This window comes from Bacillus rossius, chromosome 5 (genome assembly GCF_032445375.1).
Source record: "Bacillus rossius redtenbacheri isolate Brsri chromosome 5, Brsri_v3, whole genome shotgun sequence".
NCBI classification, from domain to species: Eukaryota; Metazoa; Arthropoda; class Insecta; order Phasmatodea; family Bacillidae; genus Bacillus; species Bacillus rossius.
The window spans coordinates 66,649,658-66,672,520 of record NC_086333.1 but is presented as its reverse complement, the minus strand read 5'-3'; the positions used below and the strand labels follow the sequence as shown (position 1 = coordinate 66,672,520).

General features: G+C 38.3%; 1 protein-coding gene across 3 annotated transcripts in view; it reads left to right on the top strand.

Annotated features, from left to right (window-relative positions):
* Positions 1-22,863, top strand: part of LOC134531929 (organic cation transporter protein-like) — a 59,395-nt gene that overhangs the window by 14,660 nt on the left and 21,872 nt on the right. For all 3 annotated transcript variants that reach the window (XM_063367978.1, XM_063367980.1, XM_063367979.1), the window contains exon 2: positions 19,304-19,447. In XM_063367978.1, coding sequence (XP_063224048.1) covers positions 19,305-19,447 — 143 coding nt within the window. In that variant the 5' untranslated portion in view covers position 19,304. The remainder of the gene's footprint in view (positions 1-19,303; positions 19,448-22,863) is intronic.

The window sequence follows — 22,863 nt, the reverse complement described above, 5'->3', positions numbered from 1 at the left end:
TCGTGGCATGCACAAGTTCCATCAGCTAAGCATTACTTGTTAGGCCGGGCAAAAAAAAAAAAAATAAAACACTACGCAAGAAATGCAAGAATCGCAAGAGAGAAAAATTTAAATTACCTCATTTTATAATCCGCGATTATAAACTACGCAAGAGTAAATAAAAACGCCTTGCAAGCACCGGCTGAACTTTCAAATCCTCGCGTTTACGTCTTCTTTATTTGAAGTGAAGTATTCCGAAATATGTGGACTTAAAGATTTTCTTTTTATTGAATGCGCATAATTTTTTTATTTGTTAAAACTTTCGCACGGTGAAGAAACATAACACCCTTGAATCAAATTATTGAGAAATTAATAAATACACTTTTATGATAATCGTGAGTTTATCAAAAGAAACCCCTTGAAAAAAAATATATTCTCACAGTTTTACAATTTCAAGGGGTAGTGTTGGTGATGTCTTGCAAATTTCGTGGGTTTGTAAGCGACTGTTATTTTCTTGCGTTAGTTGAGGTTTCTGCATTTTTTCGCTCTTGCATTTCCTGCAAAGTATATCATGTGCGGCCGTAACAACGTACATATGAAAAGGGGGGGGGGGGAGGGCAAGTGTCTTCCTGAAGTTACGTTAACATTTCACGAGCTTAGGTTCTTCTTAGAAGGGATCACTGCTGTTGAAACATCCGAGGATTTCCGCGCCGTGGATTGGTAACAAGCCACTGCGCTGTGTAGTTCGTAATCTCCATTCTTGAGCCGGCAGTTTGGCCATCAGCCGTCGGCTTTGTTGCTGGCCACTTTCCTGTTTGATGCGTCTGGTCTCGTCATCACGTTGTTAGTCCACGTAAGGCGCCAATTGGTTCCTAGTCTGAGACACGAGTAAAGAAAGAACATGATGCTTCAAAAACGCAGCGCACATTGTCCGAAATCTGTTCAATTTTTGAAAAATTTGTATGCAGGATTCTTGTTTCTTTCTTCTTTTTTTCTTGTCTGCTTGGGATTTATTGTTATCTGTCATGTTTCATAATTATTGAATTTTCAAGTTTTCACTTTGTGCCTTCTCAGCCATTGGTGGTTAGAATACCATACGGAATACAGTGTTCCAGAAATTATTCTCGATTATATTGAAACAGTTCAATGTTTCTGCAATGTTACAGAAATATGCCTAAAACGTTTGTCCTATGTATGAGAGCTATTTATCGTTTAATTTGAAAGGATATACCAAATTTATAGGCGGCGTTCACTAGAAATGATCGAATAATTCTGCTTTTAAATCGACTGGCCTGAAAAAGATAACATTAGTTTCATTCAGTTTTCAAATTTAATAATGTTACGCGTAATAACAATGTTCCGAAAACTTGATTTCATTGCTTGAAGTTCACAAACAACGCCATATTTTAATCTGGTGGCACAGTTATAAAATACGCATTAGATAAAATTCCGCTGAAACACTCAATATATACTTTAAACTAATTTATGAATTGGAAAACACCGTCGTTTGTGTAAAGCCGAAGTTCGGAAGTGACAACTAGCTTGCTGTTCGAGTGTTCTTATAGAATCGTCGATGGTCCAGAGCGCATGTTATTTGACTGGCGTCTCGTTCTATTATCAGATGCGACGTCACCATTCATCAACGTCCAAGGGGCACAAGTTCAGATGCCACGCCACAAGCCATAAACAACCGGCCACTCTTTTTGTCCAGTTTACATAGTCTCGACCACAGTGCGTATGCGCGATTGTGAAAGAAATCTCCTGCTGAGTATCAGCTAAGTCACCCGTTTGCAAGATGGCGACTTTCAGAGATAGCGCAGTGTGCTGCAAGGTCATTGCTGTACTTGGACTTTGTTGGTGAAATTAAATGAGTTATGCCAGTGGACCAGACTACTGGTTATAACACCAATAATCACCCTAGTGAGTATGTTCGATTAATATCCAATATCTTACCTCCTGCGTAATTATATATCCTCTTAGAGGTAGAATTTCGGCTACTAGTAAAATTTATATGGTTCACAATATATTGAGTCCACTTAATAAGCTTCAGAGGTGCAAATTTTTTACTACAAACTCAAATTTACCTCATTTTCACCTCCTTACTGGCCAGTTTCGAATAATGGAACAAACTCAGAACCTAACTTTGTATGCACGTTCCTCGTATTTCTGCACAAAGACAAGAACCCAATCCAAGAGCCGGCTTGCAGACGAATACCCTACGATGGTTGACTCATACGACTCTAAAACTCACCTACTTAAAAAGTATGTACCCTCTGTTAAAGATATGTCACTATTTTGACATGTGTTCCAGCGAACATTAAAACTCTAGAGACTCCTGAATATTCTATCATAGAAAACAAAACAAAATTATAAATTGTAGCTACGAACTAGGTAATCATGTGCCTGTATTTATTATGTTTATTGTATGGGGTTATTTTGCTATTCAAGTTTGAAAGTTCACTGAAGAATATTTAAAAAAAATTGTTATTACAGTGCGTGTACTGTTCTGGTGCATCTCTCGCGAGATGTGGAGGACTTTTCAGACTTCTCCGACATAAGCAAAGGCATGCCACTGTCGTTAACATTTTGTAAATTAAGTCTATCGCTTCATAAACTATATTTTCTTTAATACTTTAATCGAGATATTCATTTGCATTTTCCATGGAATTCCGTGGTAACCTCATAAATAAGGAAATCACCGAGGTAACATGTTTTTAAAAGAACAGCCACTGAAATGAAAATGCCTACATTTAGCTAGGTGCAAGCTTTAGAACAAATAAATACGTTTAATAACAAAATGTGTTTAATTTTATCGTGTTACCCGTTACTGCTGTTATGTACTTTATTCTGGTGCCTGTAAAATTTTTTTCGCGTAGACAGGTACACCGTTTAAATACACGAGTTGTTGTGGAGTTACTTGCTTATCTCTTGTCTTTCGCATAAATGGCTGAGGACGGCAATGCTGCTCTTCTTCGTTTCGTTGACGTGTCTTTGCACCCAAGCCGCGAGCCTCTCTCTCTCTCTCTCTCTCTCTCTCTCTCTCTGTGTGTCTCTCTGTCTCTGGCTCTGTCTCTGTCTCTGTCTCTGTCTGTCTCTCTCTGTGTCTGTCTCTGTCTCTGTCCCTGTCTGTCTCTCTGTGTCTCTTGTCTGTCTCTCTGTGTCTCTGTCTGTCTCTCTGTGTCTCTGTCTGTCTCTATGTGTCTCTGTCTGTCTCTCTGTGTCTCTGTCTGTCTCTCTGTGTCTCTGTCTGTCTCTCTGTGTCTCTGCCTGTCTCTCTGTGTCTCTGTCTGTGTATGTGTGTCTGTGTCTCTGTCTCTGTCTCTCTGTCTCACACTCACAAACAAGTTCCACGTGCTGAACAGTGCCTTAGAAATGCTTGAAGTGCCTTCATAACCGAACGATTACTTAAAATACTCCTGCGGTGACAATGGAGACAAACCGACAAAGTTCCAGGTAAGAAACTGCTCTAGTCCCCAGTGACGGTTATAGACTTCGCGGGGCCCTAAATGGGCCTTTTACGTTCATGGAGGCCCTCCCCCGGAAAAAAAAAATTGGAAAAAATTTAAGCGAACCTGGAACTTAAATTTTGACGATGGTTTAGCTAACACATCCTAATAAATGTTGATATTTTTTCCTGATTAATTATCTTCCGGTCAGTTGTTTTTTTTTTTTTTTTTTTAATTCTTACGGTAACATTCCGGTGGTATCGCGTAATTATACGTGGCATTAAAATATTTGAAAGTTTTTCCAATACGAGATCATGAATTTAAATTTGCATTGACGAGCACTTAATTTTACCTGATAAAATTTAAATTTTCCTTTTCTCATTAATGCCGTGTTTTTCAAAGAACACTAGACGAACAAGTAATGTTAAAAACGTCGGTCCGGGATGCCCTGCCCTGGAGACGCCCCTGCTAGTCTCCCGTTAAAACAAAATGGAAAGTTGTGTTCATTGCTTGTTGTTTTTTAAAGCAACTATAATGTGATTTTTGTTCCCAATTTTCTGTGTTGGAAGACTTCACTGACACTTGATCTGCTTTAATGCTAAATCGTAGGCTGTCGTGGCAAGGGTCACAAACTGCTACTCGGTTCCTGGGTTGGGACACGGCCTCGTGAATGATGTTGTGCCCGTCGTTTCCGTGCGTTTTTGTTGCAGGCATTATCAAGGACGATTGTTTTTTTTTTTTTTAAATTCCTAACCTAACTAAAAACTAAGTGTATTGGGAGGGGTCCGGGTTAGGGAGGGACCTAGGTGCGTCTCAGGCCGAATACTATACGCCTAGTTATGTCGGGGATTAGCCATGCAGGGAGAGGGTCGCATGCATCATGTGCTAGGAGGGGATTGGCCAGCCATGGCAACGACTGATGCCATGACTAACTCCGCTCACTCTTATCTCTAGAGCTAGACTATAACTAGAGATAGGTTGGGCCCAGGTAAAACCTGCATAGACACAGGGGAAACCCTGGGCACAGTCATGCGGGGTGCAAATTTGTATGCATTAAGTATTGGAGAATACAGGAGACAGAGGATTGTCTGTGGATGAAGAGTCGGACAGAGTAGAAACCAACCATGCTGGGGGTTGGGCACTTGGACTCGTGGTCCGCTTTGTATCTTATCCAGGGCTGGATTTAGTGACCAGGGACGCAAGCGCCCCTGGCGGTGAGGGGCTACATTCCGCTGCCAGTCAGTACCTTAAACTAAAGAAGGTGAAAGATTAAAAAAAATTGCAAGCTATGCATAATACTTAAAGGCATGTACGTCCTGCAGAGGCCGGGCGTTCTTGCCTTAAATTATGCTAGCGATAAAATCTTAAAATAACTATAACTATTAGTTTTTGTTTTAATTTTTAATTTTAAGGACGATTAATGTTCTGGCGCAGTATTTATATAGGGGCCTATCCCAAATAGTATTGGTCCCTGAGGTTGGCCCTAATAGGCGGATGGTATGGCCAATCAGGAAGAATCTGCTTTGTAGGTGCCACACGCTAGACTTTTATCAATTATTTTATAATGATAGTTAATTGAAGTTTTTTTTTGTAAAACAGAGAATTCCAGATATTACTTTATAGCTAGCTATCTTCTCTGTTGATGTTATTAGGGTGTTTTCTGTTTTCTAAGACTTCTCTTATTATTATTATTTGGTTGTAGTTGGCAATATTTATAATGTGTTTGGCTTAGTCAAGGTGGATTGCATGTCCAGTGCTGAGCTGTGGCTGAACGGGTTATGTTGTATTTGATGTCTGCTAACTGTTCTTTTAGCCGAGTAGAAATCGTTATGCAAGAGCAGGGAACTTAATAAATTCCTGGGAGGTCATTAGGCAGTTGTTTATCTTTCACAGTGCCTATAGACCGCTTCACTCTTAGATTGCAGTACATGGCTTATGGCACGCGCTGTTGCCAAATCTCTCACACATTACGAAATTCCAGATGAGTTTCTTTGGAATTCTGATTGCACCAGAAGCGTATTAAGAACTCATATCGTAATTTATAATATTTTATAATATCATGCTTATAAATTTGTAACAAATCGCCAACTTTTTTTTACTCACACAACAAGAAACCGTTCACACATTCATTGGTACAAATTCATAAGAAATACTAAAGGGAAATTTTATAGTGAACCTGATGAAGAAATTAACAACACATCTGACCAAAGTCGATACCCCTTCCATAAAAGTAGCACTAGGGCCATTGAATATATATATTTAATGCTAGGGCTGACCAGATAGGCGTACCCAGGATTTTTTTTTTCGGTGGGGGGGGGGGGAGGGGGTTCTTCCAGATATTTCTCGGGGGGGGGGGGGGGGGGTTGGGGAAGGGGGCTTCTGATTTTTAAAGAAAAAATCCATAAACACCAAAAAATAACTGTTTATAATAAACTTTTTTAAGCCTCCAAACTTTTTACAGAAGAATTCTTCTATTAGTATTATTATTATTATTATTATTTTTTGGCAAATTCAGTAACTACATTTTCCGGGTCGATGTGTATGTAGTAGTGGACATTCAGTAAGGCCAATCCATTCAGTCTGTCCTGAGATATGGTGTTCCGCAGATAGGATTTTAATCTTCTTAAGCAAGAAAATGTCCTCTCCAGAGTTGCCGTTGAGACGGGAATGGTCGCCAAGACTTTTCGGGGGGGGGGGGGGGGGGTTCAACCCCCAAACCCCCCCCCCCCCCTGGGTACGCCTATGGCTGACAAGATATATGAGTTTGGGGCGCTGGAGATAACTGGGATGAATTTTACGAGGCCAAACTTATCAAAAACCTTTCCTCGTCATCTTGAAGTTCGTCAGCTCTTCTTCCATGTTTTTCGCCATTTATACATTTCCCCCCCCCCCCCCCCCCCCCATTTTTCTTTTGATACGTGGTCATAACTTTGTGTTATTAGGACTCCATAGCATGCGCCTTGAAATTTGTGTTATGCAGTCTTAAGAAACAATTTCACTTGAGCACATACCATTTCAATAGGGGTGATCTCACAGTGATATGGGGGCAAGCGAAGTGCAGTTCGTCCTACGCTTTTGGTTATTTCTTCAAGTTATTTTTTTTTGTACTTGTGCCTTTTCCCGTCCTACTATGTTTAGAAACTGACATCATAAGAAATCCTTTTCTCCGCGAGCCACTGTGTTACATCCCCCACACGCCAACGTTGCATGGGAATCGGTTTAAACATCCTGCTGTGGTACGACGCATTATCTCAAACAATAACAGATCCCTCTGGAGTGTCTGGCAAAAGTTTTTTCGGTAAACAACTTTTCATACCCATCTGCGGTCATTTCATCGCGAGCGTCATCTGTGTTCTTTTTGAACAAGAAAGTAAGGGCAGCGTTTTGAGCAAAACCGCCCTCATCACCTGCATGGAATAATTCAAAACGCCCGCCACGTCCTGTAGGAGTTTTAAGGCCTGAACCATTCAATGCCTGAACTAAGGCCTTCAATGGCTGCCTGTCTTCACTGTTATCTCTTTCCGTGCCTTTTTCCACGCGGCACCGACTGGCTGGCTGGCCGGCTGAATCAAGAAATGCGTGTCGAAGGAAACAGCTGAACTGAAAAAGTCGTTATCTTCGAACTTGCTTGCAGGATGTAATCCCACTTCTCCAAATACAGCGCAGCCGTGGTCACGAAAACTGTTGTAGTAATTGAGATTGTATTGCTTTTAAAAACAAACTACGTTCATTTTGAACAATTTTCGCGCTTTCGACCACCATCTAACTTTAATAGCAAAAAAAAATTTGTCACCGATGAACTTTTTGATGTGTCGATTTCTGAGGGTATGCATTTTAGGATTTATATGTATGTATGTATGTATGTATGTATGTATGTATGTATGTATGTATGTATGTATGTATGTATGTATGTATGTATGTATGTATGTATGTATGTATATATAACTGAAACATGAAGCATTTTTGGCTTGAGATTTATTCGGTGGCAGCTTAAAACATGAATTCACAACCAATACAAATCTGAATTGAATACACCAGTAGGTTAATATTTTTTTGATGTGATACATTTTGGAATATGTACACTTCAAAACAGTACCCAGTGAGAATGTTACTTTTTTAAATGCAATTAAGCATGCAAAATATGCGTCGCCTGATGCGTATTATGATGCTTTACAATATAAAAAACCGCTTTGTCCAAAAAATACAATTTAATATTCGTATGATTAATGGCGACATCGTACGAAGAGATAAGTTCAGCGCTAACGGTAGTCGGGTGTGATAGAAAAAAAATAAGAGAAAGCGTCAATTTACTTTCACACTGCAATATAAGAGTGGGGTGCTTTACAGTACGTATCACTGAGGAGATAACAAGCGCTTAGAACATTAAATAACATGTAATTGCAGCGTTTTTATATACAGAAGAAGCCTTCGACATAGTGTTTCATGGGGGGGCTAATCTAAAAACTCTACCAAGCAGGATTTCCATACTGCTACATCAAACTGGTCACGTCCTAACTAGCAGACATAATCTATAGAGTATCATATGAAGGGGGTGTTGTCTGACCTCAAACCAATTAGAGCAGGTTTGCCACACGGTAGTAACTTCTCTTCAACATGTACGTAAGTGACATGCTACACACCCCAAACATCGTCTAGTGAAGCTTGTCTGCAATGGAAACGACACGATGTTGTATAGCAGGTCCCTCAATCTCCGGCTAACCACAAATAGATTACAAGTTGCACTAACTGACTTTAAATAGTGGTGTACAACTTGGCGCATTAAAGTAAAAACAGCCAAGTCAGAAGCGATTGTATTCACTCGCAAAATTCTCTCGCCCCAAATCGCATGCTGCAAATGAACTATTTGACGAAAAAATTCCCTATCAAAGGTGTGTTTAAATACTTAAGCATTTAATTTCACGTTTTAAATATTAATTTGTAAATTTGCGTGAAGAGACAAAAAAGATAATGGTACTGCAACAGCAGAAAACAGTAGGTTGCCTTCTCAGAATGATGACATGCAAGGAGAAGCAAATATCTCGTCGCAAACACTGAAGGAAAAGTGCGTTGTTGGAAAGGAACGATGTGTTACCATTATTTCCAATTTTAAATTTAAGATGAAGCGGTTAATGGCAAGATTGTGTGCAGAATCGGACAAACCTTTTGGTAGTCTTTTTTGGGTGTGATAGGTCTCAATACGTACCAACCTCGGTCAATAAAGATGAAAACAAACAAACATAAAAGAGCCTATTTTAAAAACATGTATGCATTTTTAATTATTATTAGTGTATATATCCTCCTTACTAATGTCAATAATATATTTGTTTAACATGGTTAGTGTCTTCCTTCCGTCAAAATCTATTTTATGGCCACGTTCTCAAAAAAATTATTTTTACGGCCATGCAAGGCGACATTTCTTTGATTTTTTTCTTATACAGCCAAAAAAAAAAAAAAAAATGAAAGAGATATATGAACGAAAGAATAAGACAGAGTGCTCATGCGCTTGTTTCAGAATATATATATTTGCTACCAGCGCGCTCGCGTTCCTCCTCGTTCAACCAGCAGCGTAGAGAGCGCTGTTGAGACAGTCCCTGCATTTCCCGCATAGATAGCGCTACCTGTTATGAATTTCATATTGCGTTCAGAGATTTGACATGTTCCAAATGGCAGAAATGTCTGAATAAATATTAACACGCACAGTTTTTCTTTATGATGCTAGTATTTCAACAATGAATGATATTTATTAACTAATCATTATTGAGTGATCAATGATTATTGATATCCCGAGCAGTTATTTTGATAATTTTAATTAATTATAATTTAGTTAGCTAACGCCTTTTTTTTTTCCCCTTTATTTCACTCTATGCCGTTTTACCCCTTACGACATACTTGCGAGTCGAGGTTTGAATTGCCAAAGAAGTTTCACTTGTATCACGTGTATACTTCAATTTATTTTCTTCTGAATATTTTTAACCGCCATCCCCTTTGTAAGAAAGTCTTGTATCCGCCCACGCACTGTGCGTGCGACGCTCGATGCGTCAGAAGGCGGCGGCCACAAAGCGCACATACACGCAGCTGCGAGTACACGCCGGCTTGTTTACAAGTCGGCCGAGACGTCTGGGCCACGCCCCTCGCGCGCGAAGCACTAGCGCGCAGGCCGATACTGGCGTCGCGATAGCGGGGAGGACGCGAGTATTTCCATGGCCAGTCGCGCTCGACACCCCTGTGACTGTCCTTTTCGCATGCATTGCAGTCGCGACGGACTGCCTGAGCCTTTGTATTTCCATCCCGCCGCGAGGTGTTGAAGGGGGCCAGTTCTAACCCCAGCAAGGCAATTTCAGGCAAGTGTTAAATACTAGACCTCTCCAGGAATCGAACTAGGGACTTAAACCAATAAGCACCATGTTAGGTCAAATCCGGCTTATCTGTTAAAAACAAGCATTTATATTTTAATTGGTCTTAATTAACAATTTTTCTAATTTTAGTAAACAATGTTTAAGTGATCTCTTAGTTTGCAGTTGATGTAGGTATTTACCAAAAGAAAAAAAAAATATTTTGTGAAAACTTTTGTGTGTTAAATTACGTACTTAAGTATTAGAGTTATTTCAATTACTATTCACTTAAAAAAAAATCTTCTGCACTGTGAATAGGGCTAAAATTGAAAATGAACACTAATGTTTATTATTTATAATATGAGTTTTGGTAAATTGTTGCAAATGAGTTTCTTCTCAGAGTAAGTAATATTTATTAGTAAGTAATATTTATTTAAATTTCATTTGTAAGGTACAAAAATTTGCAGAATATTTCGTAAGAGTTTATCGTGATATTTTTTTTATCCAAACAACAGTTTTATTTTGGATTTTTTGCACTTTAAATGAGCACAGTTCGGATGTGGCCTACTAGACATCTGAGTCACCGATAGCTATATAGCCTTTCTGTAAACTGGTCTAGTTCAGAGATTAGGAAATGATACTTCAGATGGAGCATTAGCCATCACAGCGAAACCGTTTTTTTTCTTCTTCTGATTTTCACATACACATATGGCGAACGTTTGTATTTTTATCAGTTGTTCTAGGCTGCTTTTATTAACTGTTCGGAAGAAAATTAAATAAAAATATTACTGGTTAATATGTTCATGTATTTTAAAAGTCCAAAACGAATCTTCATATTACAAAGATAATGATATGAGAACTTTTTTTTTTTTCAATTTAACCTTCAATACAGGTACAGCTGACACACATGTAAACAAACGGCCGCCATATTGGTACGTATAGTACACTGAAGTCCCCCCTCCCCTTTTGACTTCACCCTCTCGCCGAGAATCGGACCTTATGCTCCACATTTATATTTCCGTAATCTCTGGTCTTCTCGCGAGTGGCGAACCTCAGTTTTGGCATTGATTTGCCCCCCCCCCCCCCCCCCTAATCCAACCCCTGCACTCTTCACTTTTGTTGTCTGGCCCGAACGGAGCTGGGCCCAGCAGGGGGGGGGGGGGGGGGCTCTTGCCGTTTGCTTCTCTTCTTCTCTTATTTTCTTCTCTGCCTCCCACCGTGTTTCCCGCGCGCTCAGCATTTTTTTCGCCCAGCAATATGTCCATTACATTCTATATATATAATTGTACCTAAAATATACCAATAATGTCACTGAGGACAAGTAAAAAATATATATATTTAAGAGCAGAACTACAGTTTCAGTGAAATTTTTTTTTTATAAATATTCAATTAGAACGTCTGAAAACCGAGATAAAAAACAGCCCCCCCCCCTTCCCCCCAAAAAAACTTTCAATGAGGAGTAAAATTGATTTTATAATAAAAGTTAAAAAAAATTGATCACAATGTTGATTGGTTACATTTTTATATTTCTTTCCAATGTGAAAATGACGCCATCCAGACACTCGCGAGTCCCTGCACCACACAGTTAGTTAGCAGCTGCGATGAATCAACTAGTAGTACCTAATGACAAGAAAATGAAAATGAACATGGCGTGTGTGACCCCACCTTAATACACGATAAATTAATTTTACTGGGGCATTTTGCCTGACATTACTAACTCTGCAATGCTCGAGAAATACGCATGTTAATAAGGAAGCATTTGTGTCTGCAAACACCCAGGACTGATGTGCAAGAAGAAATTCACGATTGAGCTAATTGTATTGCCAGGTATTTATTTTGTCTGAAATCAATTTATTATTTTTATTTTTATTGCAATGGCCTATTTCGATAGCCAGTCAACATAATTTATAGATTCAACATCAAAACGATGTATTAAGCTACGTCCACAGCAGGCTCTATGCTTGCTATGTTCTCGATGTTCGCTACGCGAGCAAAATATAGCCAGCTGCTGCATCTTAGGCCACACAAAGCTGTGTTCACTGTGTTCGCTATGTTGACGACGTCACCAGGTATTTGGTTCTCGACTATTTTTCTAAAACGTCGCTGAATTCGCGCATGCGCAGATAAACAAATACATCTGTTTGCGCGTGGAATCGTGCTGTACTTCTGCGTTTGCTTTTTATGAATATAATGTATCTCAGTATTGTACTTAAAATTATCCAGTTGACGGAAAAAATTAATTAATATAATACGAAAATATCAATGTTTATGGAATAAATCGATTGAAGAATATAGAAGGCAGGACAATGCCTGGGATTTGATTCCAAGGGAATGCTATCACAGTGAGCTGAATTTATCCTGAAATAATCCATAAATTTTGTTTCGTACTCACAAGAAACTGCTTCATCATGAAATTCTAAAAATTATTATTTTTTTATATTAAATTCTGAACCCATTTATTTTTTACGTGAGAGGCAGCAGAATAGCATCATCGTCGGAATAATCTCTCGAATCCCACGGCATGCATCTCTCCGACATCGCGAACTTGACTATCCTGTCTGGCCGCCTGGCGCAGCGAACATAGCGGACATCGCGAAGCGTGTGGCCTCGGCTACAATCAGGTATCTGCCCGCCAACTCGGTCCAGTGGCTGGCGTGTCTGGCTGGTGAGCCAAGGGACTCGGGTTCGATTCCCGGCCAGGGAGGGGATCTTTCCAGACCCTTTCCCTGGGGTTAGGACCGGGCGTTTGTTTGTCCCTTTCATCTTCGTCTCCCGGAAGGCAATGGCAAACCTCCGCAGAATCATTCTGCCTCAGCAAGCATAGTGACGTCACGGCTGTCATCTCCGCGGCGTCGCCTGTGCTCACGACACCCGAACATGGGTTAAAAAACTTGACGACTCATCGTCATTCAGGTATATACTTTATTCACGAAAACAGATTCTCTGTGAAGTTGAAGCATGCGCTTCCTGAATGGCTAACACCCTGCATGATTGGAGCGTATAGGCTTTGAATATATATACTGTATAGAAGACGCCAGCCCAGGTTAAAATTTCTAATACGGTTTTGAGGTAGTTGGTTAATTCACCGCCGCAATCGCCACCATCTCTAGGGCATCGACTTGTGGTGGTCCCTAGCGGACAAGTCTCGAACTCTTCAAACAGCCCTTCCCCCTCCTGTTGAACGACGTTGAGCTGCAGTGAATGTTGGTTGAGGGGTGCGGGGAATGACAGCGGGCGATAGCGCTGCGCTCTAACGTGTAAATAACAACTAAGACGATACAGGGCGTTACGGCAGCGCACTACAGCGGTGAAGTTCCCAAGCTGCTCATCATACGCTTCTGAAAAACGTAGAGTAAATCCTATCCACTCGCGACTTCTATACAGTATATATATTCAAAGGTATAGGCTTCGGCCTGAGACGCACTTAAGAGTCTTCCCTTACCCAGACCACTCCAGCACACTCATAGCTTTAAGCTAGGTTAGGGAAAAAATAATTCCTTTGTCGCTCCCGCGTGGCCTAGCGATTTCCTCCCCTCAATAATTTTCTTCCTCCCCTCCGTTCCTTCTCTTGATAGGCTTCCCCCTCCACCTACACCTTCCTCCCCTTTTGTGGTCTCCCTCCGCGGCACTAGCGCCCTCTGTGTTCCTTGGATGTGATATAAGCCCATGTCGGGCCTGGTCTTGGGTCGCTCGGTGGTAGTCGGAGAGACGTCTGGGTCGGGTCAGTGCCGACGATGGCGAATAAACATTGCACACAGTAAACAAACAGCAAGTACTTGCACGAAATGGCCGTGCCTTGCCTGACATCGTTTGTTAAGCCCCTAGTTTGTTAAGGTAATGAGCCATATGGATTTGCTTGAATGTGGGCTGTAACATTTCCTGCCTCGCCGATCGGCCTGCTGTCAGCCCGTGTGGTTTGTGTAGCCACTTGTTCCTTGCATTCATTCGACGTTTTTGTGACATAAATTGTAATGAGTATTTATTCATGTGTTTTTACCTGCATTTTTGTATCTGTATTAATATTGCCATGATACCGTAATGAGATTTATAAAATAAATTGTTATCTTTTCACGGAATTGGACTTCCCTGACTCAAAAGAATACACTCCCTGACTCAAATGAATACATCCCCTAACTCAAAGGAATACACTCCCATTTCTCTAAATTCCCTATTGGAAGGGAACACCAATTTTATGTTACAGATCAACTCTCTTGTGTTGTCATTATAGACACTTGATCGTGCAGCTTGCTTGAATTTTCGTTCAACCAGGCTGCAAAGTTAATCAACGCTTCGCATAAATAGATAAAACTATACTGCTAGTTAACTCGTCATGTTATAAAGTTATAAATTACCCAATATTTTAATTTTCCTCCTTTCGCCCCTCTGAGTTTATTCTGACGCTTTCTTTTCGTCACATACTTATTTACATGGGGATCTCTTTCACGTCTCGGATGGTTGGGAACCGGGTGAGTTGGGGGGGGGGGGGGGGAGGGGGGCTGCCTGCCGTAAATAGAAACAAACAAAACTTAGAAACAGAATAAAAACAAGTTTCTAAGCCATGCTAAGTTTTAATTTATGTGTTATTTAAATTATTCAATGCAATTTTTATTTGGACATACGCCATTGCAGGTTTTTGCACTGTTTGTCATGAAAAAAAATTCATGAACGAAAAATAAGAAATATAAATTCACAGAGCACAAGACTAAATCAGCTGATGTCGAACAGAAACAGTTGTTCTGGACAACACAATAACGACAGCACAAACACTCACATTCGAACTTCAAATATCATAGAGCACAAGAATTGCGTGGAATGAATTTAGTCGTGCAAAAAATAATAACAGCACAGACGAACACATTTGTGATTCCCGTCAAGAAATGTAATTGAAAACATAATTTGCGTTTATATTTATCACGCTTGGCATTATTTTATAAATTCTACATTAAATTTCGTGTCCGAGTTTCGTATTATAAGTGTATTTGCAACACGAGAACACAAGAATTTGCTCGTTCTCGAGGTTAGATGTAACACATCTCTGGCTAGTATCGAAAAATTAGCTCACTTTTTTTTTTTTTTTTTTTTACTAAGCGAAACATTCAAAATTGCAAATTTAATGAAGTACATGCGCATTCACAATTTTGTCTTTATCTTCATGATAAATGTTATAATTTAAGGTACAGTTCTCAAAATAAATATTGTGTATAATTAACTCTGATCCTTGGTTTAACATTTTTTTACCGCTTACTTAATTTAAAACTGTCGGGGCTCAAGTATTATTTTATCAATAAAATAGTATATTTATATATTTTTTATGAAAATAACTTTTTTAACTAATAATGATTCACATTTGGGCTGTATGTAGGCAGTAAATTTGTAGCTAAATCTAAACGTTAATCTGTACAAATAAGTAAAAGTATATTACATAAGAATAAAACTACGTTTTTAAAGACTTATTATGCTTAATATTTCTGAACCATAGGGACTACACAATATAAGAAGTAACATTCGACGGTAGGTTTCCATGAACACCTAATTACGGCATTAAACGTAGTTAACACTGGTTTACGCCTGGAAGATAGGCAGTTGGCAATGCATGCTACAGCCGCGGGTTGCCTACCTGTAGAGGAGAGATGATATGTATGACACTCGCGAGTGCTCCTAGAATGGTTATCGCCTCTAGTGCTAGGCTCTGAACTGGCGCGCGGTCTTCTCGTCGTGCATAGGACAACTGCGAGATTTAGGCGGTAACAATAACATAATGACGAAGAAATGAAGGAAAAGTGTAATGCAAGTCCCTTGAGTGCTTTCAAGAATCCGTACCGGGCGTTTCATGTCTGAAAAATATTCTGAAAAAATTGGTTGTCTATAAAGTCGGTTTACGGACGATAGTTTAACGTGACGTCATAACAAAACATTGATGAAATATTTGCATACTTTTATGAATAAAATTGAATCATTTTTATTGAATTATCATTATTTTGTATGGATACAAAGAAGTGAAAAAAAATTCTACAATTTAATTGATAAATTTACTTTTATTTGCATTCATTAATTCAAATATGTTTTACTTTAACGAAGAGATTATTTTAACTTTAACTTTTATACATATTTGCTATTTAACTTCTTCCAATCTGTGTTATTCTGTTAAGGATAGGACGATGATAGGAAAAGTAGGAAACTAATGGGAGTGTTTCAAGTTTAATGTGCCTCGAAAAGTCAAATCGATGGTTGTTCCAATCGAGTTGAAAAGAGATAGATGCGGCGCGAGCGTACAATGAGCCTAACGGGACACTTTTTCGTGCGTGCAGTCGGCGTTCATCGATTTATTAGACGTTGTCACGTCAAATAAATGTGTTTTTAGGCCTTTTAACTCTCCTAAAAATGCAGTTTTAAAATGAAATACGAAAAAAGGTACTACCCATCCGCCATCGGGGTATTCTTAAATGGTTTTCGTAAACAGACCCCACTAGGAAATCTTGAGCAGTTTTCAAATTGTGTAGTTCCTTCTGAACCTCCACACACTTTGTGCGTGCGGAGGATAGGCGGGGCCCTTAACGGCTCTTAGTTGAAAGTTCAGGAGCTTTTTACGAGTTCAATGTAATATTTAATATTTGTGATAGTAGAGGACTTAAATTCTCGCTCAACTTAATGTCATTCCTTCACATTTTTCACTTCGATTTATGTATTATAAGTTTATTTGCAGCATGAATGACACGATAACACATGACTTTGTCGTTACCGAGGTTAGATGTTTACACATCACTGGCTAGTACTGAAAGACTCACTCACATGTTTTTTTTTCGCCCTGAAGTCGCGGGCGTGGAATTAGGCCATGGTCATAGTCCCACACTCACTATCTTCTATGTTTTACTCTGCGGTCATGCCTGTCACTTTCGAGAATGACATTCGTTACAATCACATGCTCGTCTTGATTTATTTTCAGGAACTAGCACAGTTAAAATGATAGCCTAAACAGACGTAGTCCATCAGGCTGTTTTTATACGGGATATCGTTGCAGATAGTGGGTTTAATTTTGAATACAGCCTGCCTTTTCAATTAAGGCCCCAACCTACCTGGGCGCACATACTGTGTTGCAGAGCTTTAGAAGGAACCACGGAACCGTCTCAAATGGCAAACAGTAAGATTAAACATATTTCAAACAAAATTTGAGATCGGAGAACAAAAAATGTTCAATATTCACATATTTAATAAAATGAAACCGCAAATTTATGATATAACACTAGTTATGCTTGTACTTCAAAGACTTTCGTGTATTTATATTGTAAACAAACATTACTACCACCGCGACCAAATACTAACTTGTATTGCTCTCACGGAGTAACGTTAACAAAGAGTTGAGCATTGCTGAGCTGGTTCGCACATGTCACAGCCCGAATGCGTAGATACTCCGTTCCATGAGAGATTTCTCCACTTATGTAATCCATCCCCGTTTCCGTGTCATTGTAGTTGCCCACAGGCCTAAAGAAATGAGGGTGTACGTCTTTTTTTATTGTGTAATTTTATTTTACAGAGTTTTAATATTTTCTTTAGTGGAATACTACAAACAAGTTCATTTAACTGAACAACAAAAAAGAGGTAATTCTTGTATAGAAACTCTTAGGTCAGACGTTAATGCGAAATGCGTACATATTAAATGTGAGATGATACACTTGTTGCCTGATCAGCAGGCAACACGCACTACACACAATACGCTAGGGTAGCGGTAAACCAAGGCGGCGTCATGGTAGTTACCAGACGTCAAACAAAATGCACAATAAACACTACTATAAAGTACGAACATTAAAAAAACTATTAAAAATTCACTTTCTTGTCTTTATGACAATAATAATTTGTTGTCAATATTACTCTTGTAAACATTAAATTACACCAGAATCATTTGCCTTCCAACCATTTAATTAATTAAATATGCGAAACACGAACCGTCTTTTTCCTGTTTCCTGGTCACTATTTCAATCGCTACCACACATTATTTCGGTATAATGTACCAATCAATTAATTTAAATTTAAAAAAAAATTGGTTGTCTGTAAAGTCGGTTTACGGACGATAGTTTAACATGACAACGTCATAACAAAACATTGAAGAAATGATTGCATACTTTTATGAATAAAATTGAATCATTTTAATTTTAATAATAAAAGAATAAATACTTGAAATTATACTAGTAATAATATTTTAAAATGCAAGAATAATTAACCTTTATTGCCGAAATTGTTGTTGCAATAAGCAATTAAAACCACATTAACGTTTCACTTCACTTTATAAACAGTCGACGAAACAGTTCACGTGTAGATGACTTGTAATTAATTTAAAAAACTGGCGTTTAGCTATAATTTTTAAATATAATTATGAACCAGTTTTCATATAAATAAAGTGTAATCAAATATATATAATCAATTATATGAATCACCATAATTTTTTAGTCAATTGTAACATAACCTATTATTACTGCACTCGCCGACAGCGTAACGAGACACAGTGCAACGGAACAATGAGCGCAACGGAACAATGTGCGTAACGGGACACTTTTTCGTGCGTGCAGCCGGCGTTCATCGATTTATTAGACGTCACGTCAAAAATTGTGAGCAAGTCGTTCTGTACTCGCAAGAGATGTGTAACATCTAACCTCGGTAACGAACAAATTCGTGTTTTCTCATGTTGCAAATACACTTATTATACGAAATTCTGACACGAATTTTATCATAGAATTCTTAAAAATAATGCCGAGCTTGATAAATATACGCAAATTATCTTTTTAACTACATTTCTGGACGCGAATCACACGTAGTATCTGCATCCGCCGCTAGAATTCACTGCCAGAGAAGCTAGGCTGACTACCGAATCATTTGATTAGCAGACCAAAATTTTAAACTAATTAATGAAATGGCTCCGATAAAAGCAAAAAAGTCTTGAACAAGTACTAAATCCCAGCTTTGGACCTGACTTTTGACAAGTATTTTTATTAAAATACCGCTAATCTTGTTCAAATTTATTAAAATTACTCCTACCATATGTCGTATATTGAGAGTTGTTACACAACCTTGCATTTCTCTAACGGCTAGTACACTCATAATCACATATTTACAATTAAATTATTACAACTAATAATTAATTATTGTGTATTTACTTATTCACTTTATTAAGCTATTCCTTTATACTTACTACTTCACTCCTACTTGTACCACAACCGCTACTATCACTCCAAAACTCACTCTTGTCATTCATATTCATTTTTATGATGCTATTTAGTCATTCATTGTTACCAATATTACATACAAATTTTTCCTTCGTTCCTCTGTTCAAGTTTATCATTGGGCCAGCTTTCATAACATCAAACGTTTCCCTTCTTTCTTTCCACCCAATAGAATTCATCTGCAATGCCTGGTATCGTCTAGTGAACATGACCAGACGAAACTTGTATGTTTTAACAACGAAAATAAAATGTATGAAATACAACTTGTGCATGGACACAGTAGATCAAGGTGCAACTTTTCTTTAAAGTTAAGATTTGCATGACTGTGTTGCAGAATGGATTATGAGCTCGCCAGGAAGGAGTTGTGGCAGTTAGGCGGCGTCCAGCGAGTCAACTTCTTCCTCATATGCCTGCCGATCCTGTTCACCGCCATGTTCGACCTTACGTACGTCTTCACCGCGGGAGACGTCAACTACAGGTACCAAATTCAAACATGCTGATGTATGTATGGTGTGCTGTTACCTTAGGATATAAAATGCAGGGGCGCAACATCAGGGGGGGGGGAAGGGTATTTTGCCCCCCCCCCTCCCCCACTGAAACCTTGAAGTGGGGGCAAACGGGGGCATAGAAAATGCTGTATAATCAATTTTTAGATAATAAAACTGCTTAAATAGCACCATTTTCCACCTTGAAATACAAATTTTCCCGGGGGAGGACCATGATTCTTTATAAAAAGGTATATTCCCCCCCCCCCCCCCTTTGAAATTTAGTTGTTGCGCCCCTGATAAAATGTATTATGCAATTTATATGTGTGTATGAGCAGTATTGAAGATGTATGCATTAATGGCCAATATGAAAATACCTATTTTTAGAAATTTTTATTAATTGATATATATTATAAAGAACTGTTGGCCTGAAGTGGGTGATGACGATCCACAAATTAAAAACTGTATTGTGAAGCACTAGAAAAAATAATTTATTTTATTATTAATATATAAACATTAATTTTATGAAATTTACAGAGGTAATTTGAACCCTTCCTTCCTTTGATGATCAATTGACACACTCATAGGTAATATAAATTTTATTATATACAATTGAAAACTCCAACAGTACTGTACTTTTTAACATATTCGTCATTCACATTTAGGTACTGGTCACAACTTTTTCTAGTTGTGAAATACGTCTTTGAAGAAATCTGCAATGAAACCTCTCTGTAACAGCATCGCGAAGTGCATTGTCATTTTTGGAAGCAGTGCGACGCAAGCAGCTGTTTCCTGTGTGCCTGAAGAGGCGGTTCTCGCTCGGTGCCAAAATTGACTCTTCACATTTTGCAGGATTTTCTGCGACTGCTTCTGTTTTCAACTGATTTAGCGGACAAGTCTACTGCGACACAATCTTCTGATTCCACTCCTGCTCACAGCACCACAACAATGTTGCTATATTCGCCCATTTTTCGAGCATGCGCAAATGGATAACGTTTCATATAGATTTACCGTCATAATTATCTAGGCCTGGATAAAGACTTCTATCATAAGAAATTTACAGCGTTTGGTGTAGCCCTGCTTTTAAAGCAACGGTCCCTGTGTATAACAAAGTAAAAAAAAATCTTAACCAAATTGTGAAACAAGGAATTTCAGTTTCGTTGTGAAGTCCGTTGTGAAAAATGTAGTCACCTGAGTTTTGTAAACGGAATTAGTCTAAACTCGGCTTCAGGTTCATTATGAAAAAAAAAAATGGATAACATACACAACTTAAGGACTAAGTTTACACCTTTGAATTTGGAGCGGAACAACTGATTTATTTAAAATAATAAGGAAAGTATTTGAGGTGTAATCTGGGTCATTTTCTACAACCACCACAAAATTAGTCACTATCGTAAAATGATTTGATTGAAATAATGAGGGGTAACACACCTAGTTCCCATGATATTCTGCGACTTATCATTATACATAAAACTAGCTTTACATGGATATGATCTACTAATGTGCCGTCATTTAGATAAAATAATTAAGTAATAAGTATCAAAATCTCGTAAGTATCCGGTGTTTTAAAAAATTATACACATACTAACACGCACTGCCCATAATATCAGGGTGTGCTAAAAGTACAAAAACAAACCCAAAACTTACTTATTCAATTTACCAATACATAAAAAGCATGTAGGTTGTTCTGACAGTACCTACATTATACCTAATTACAATCACAAACTAGGAAGATAGGTATAACAGATAAACCAACAAAAATAATTAGGTACCTACCTATTAAATTAAATAATATGTGCTTAAAAACACGGTTTTATGGACTGCATATGATATGGCGTAAAGATCAAATTTATTTGCGCTCCTGCGTTCATTTTACATTTCCATAATCTCTAACTGAACTTGGGGAATGGCTACCACTGGTGCAACTACTTTTGATAACTTGAGAATTTGAGACAAGTAATATGACACAGACTAGCTGGGCAACTCCCATTTGACATTTTATAGTTTTTGTTATATATATTTTTACCATGTTAAATCAATGTTAAATAGTCTATTTAAAGAAAAGTATCGATAACCAAAGATGTTGATACTTAAGTACCGTGCCAATATTTTTCTTTCGACCATGTCTGTACGTGGAACATGTAGATAGGTCTGGCAACTTACCTTTATTCTCCGTCGGCTTAGTGAAGCTCGCGGCGACCTGCGAACTAGCGGTGCTAGTAGTAGGGGAACCCAGTCTTAAAGTTTAATGGGAGGTTCGTATAAAAGTGGATATTTTTTTAAACCTCTCGTTTTTTTTAACTTTGGGCAAAGAATAGGATTTATAATTTATTTAGGAGTTTTGCAGGGGTTTAACGCATAGCAATTACTTGTATTTTTGCCGCAATTTTCAGTTATAAGTTGGTGTGTTGAGAATGCATATTCCAAACAAACTGGGATCTCCCATACAAAAGCATGTTTCAAATGTTAGTTCATATTTAAATAATGAATATTCGTTTGCAATACATTTTAAATTTCAAGCAAGTGTCATTCTTTCAAATGTTATTTTTAATCCAGTAATTCTTTTTAACATAACAAGGGGAGGGTCTGAGTCGGTTGGGGCTCACCGATTTGGCTTAAACTGTGTGAGTAGAAGCAGGTAGGTGCCCTTTTCAACGTCCTAAAATATATAGCCTGAGTGGGCCCCAGGAAGCGAGAGAAAGCTTTTTAAAATCTTTAAGGTAGAGTTTGACAAATATTTTTTCACCATTTGTCAAGTCGGTGGTGTGATGCCGTGGTTAAGCAGATAGTCTGGTTATTGCCAGCTGGAGTTAGATTTCCACTTGTACTGTAATTTTTTTAATTTAAGTTTTTTTATTTCTCTCAATATTAAATTATTATTTACAGAATTTTAATATGTTTAAAAGGTTGAATTACATAATTGAGCAAGGTTTTGAATAAAATCACAAACCACACTGTACAGTAAATACAATTAACAACTGTATGATTTAAATAAATTCCTGTTTAAATATATTAACTAACTTAATTACAGTAAACTTTACTTAAATGAATGTCTAAATTTTAAATACATACATTTAACTGTTTGAATATACTTAATTTCTGTAATTAATAGTTTGATATCGAGATTAAATAAAATGAAAATGTAAAAAAAAAAAAGTAATAGTGGGTAGGTATCAAACCTGAGCCAGCAGTTCGCCAGACCATGCGTTTGACCACTGCACTGCATGGGAAACTCGTAAGAAATATGCAAGACAAGTGATGTCATGGAACCTCGTGGTGTGGAGTGCAGTGGCGTAGCCAGGATTTGTGTATGGGGGGTGTTTAGAAGCATGCCCCCACCCCCCCCCATAATAAAGCGGGGGGTCCGGGGGTCCTCCCCCGGGAAAAATTGGATTTTAAGGTGTAAAAT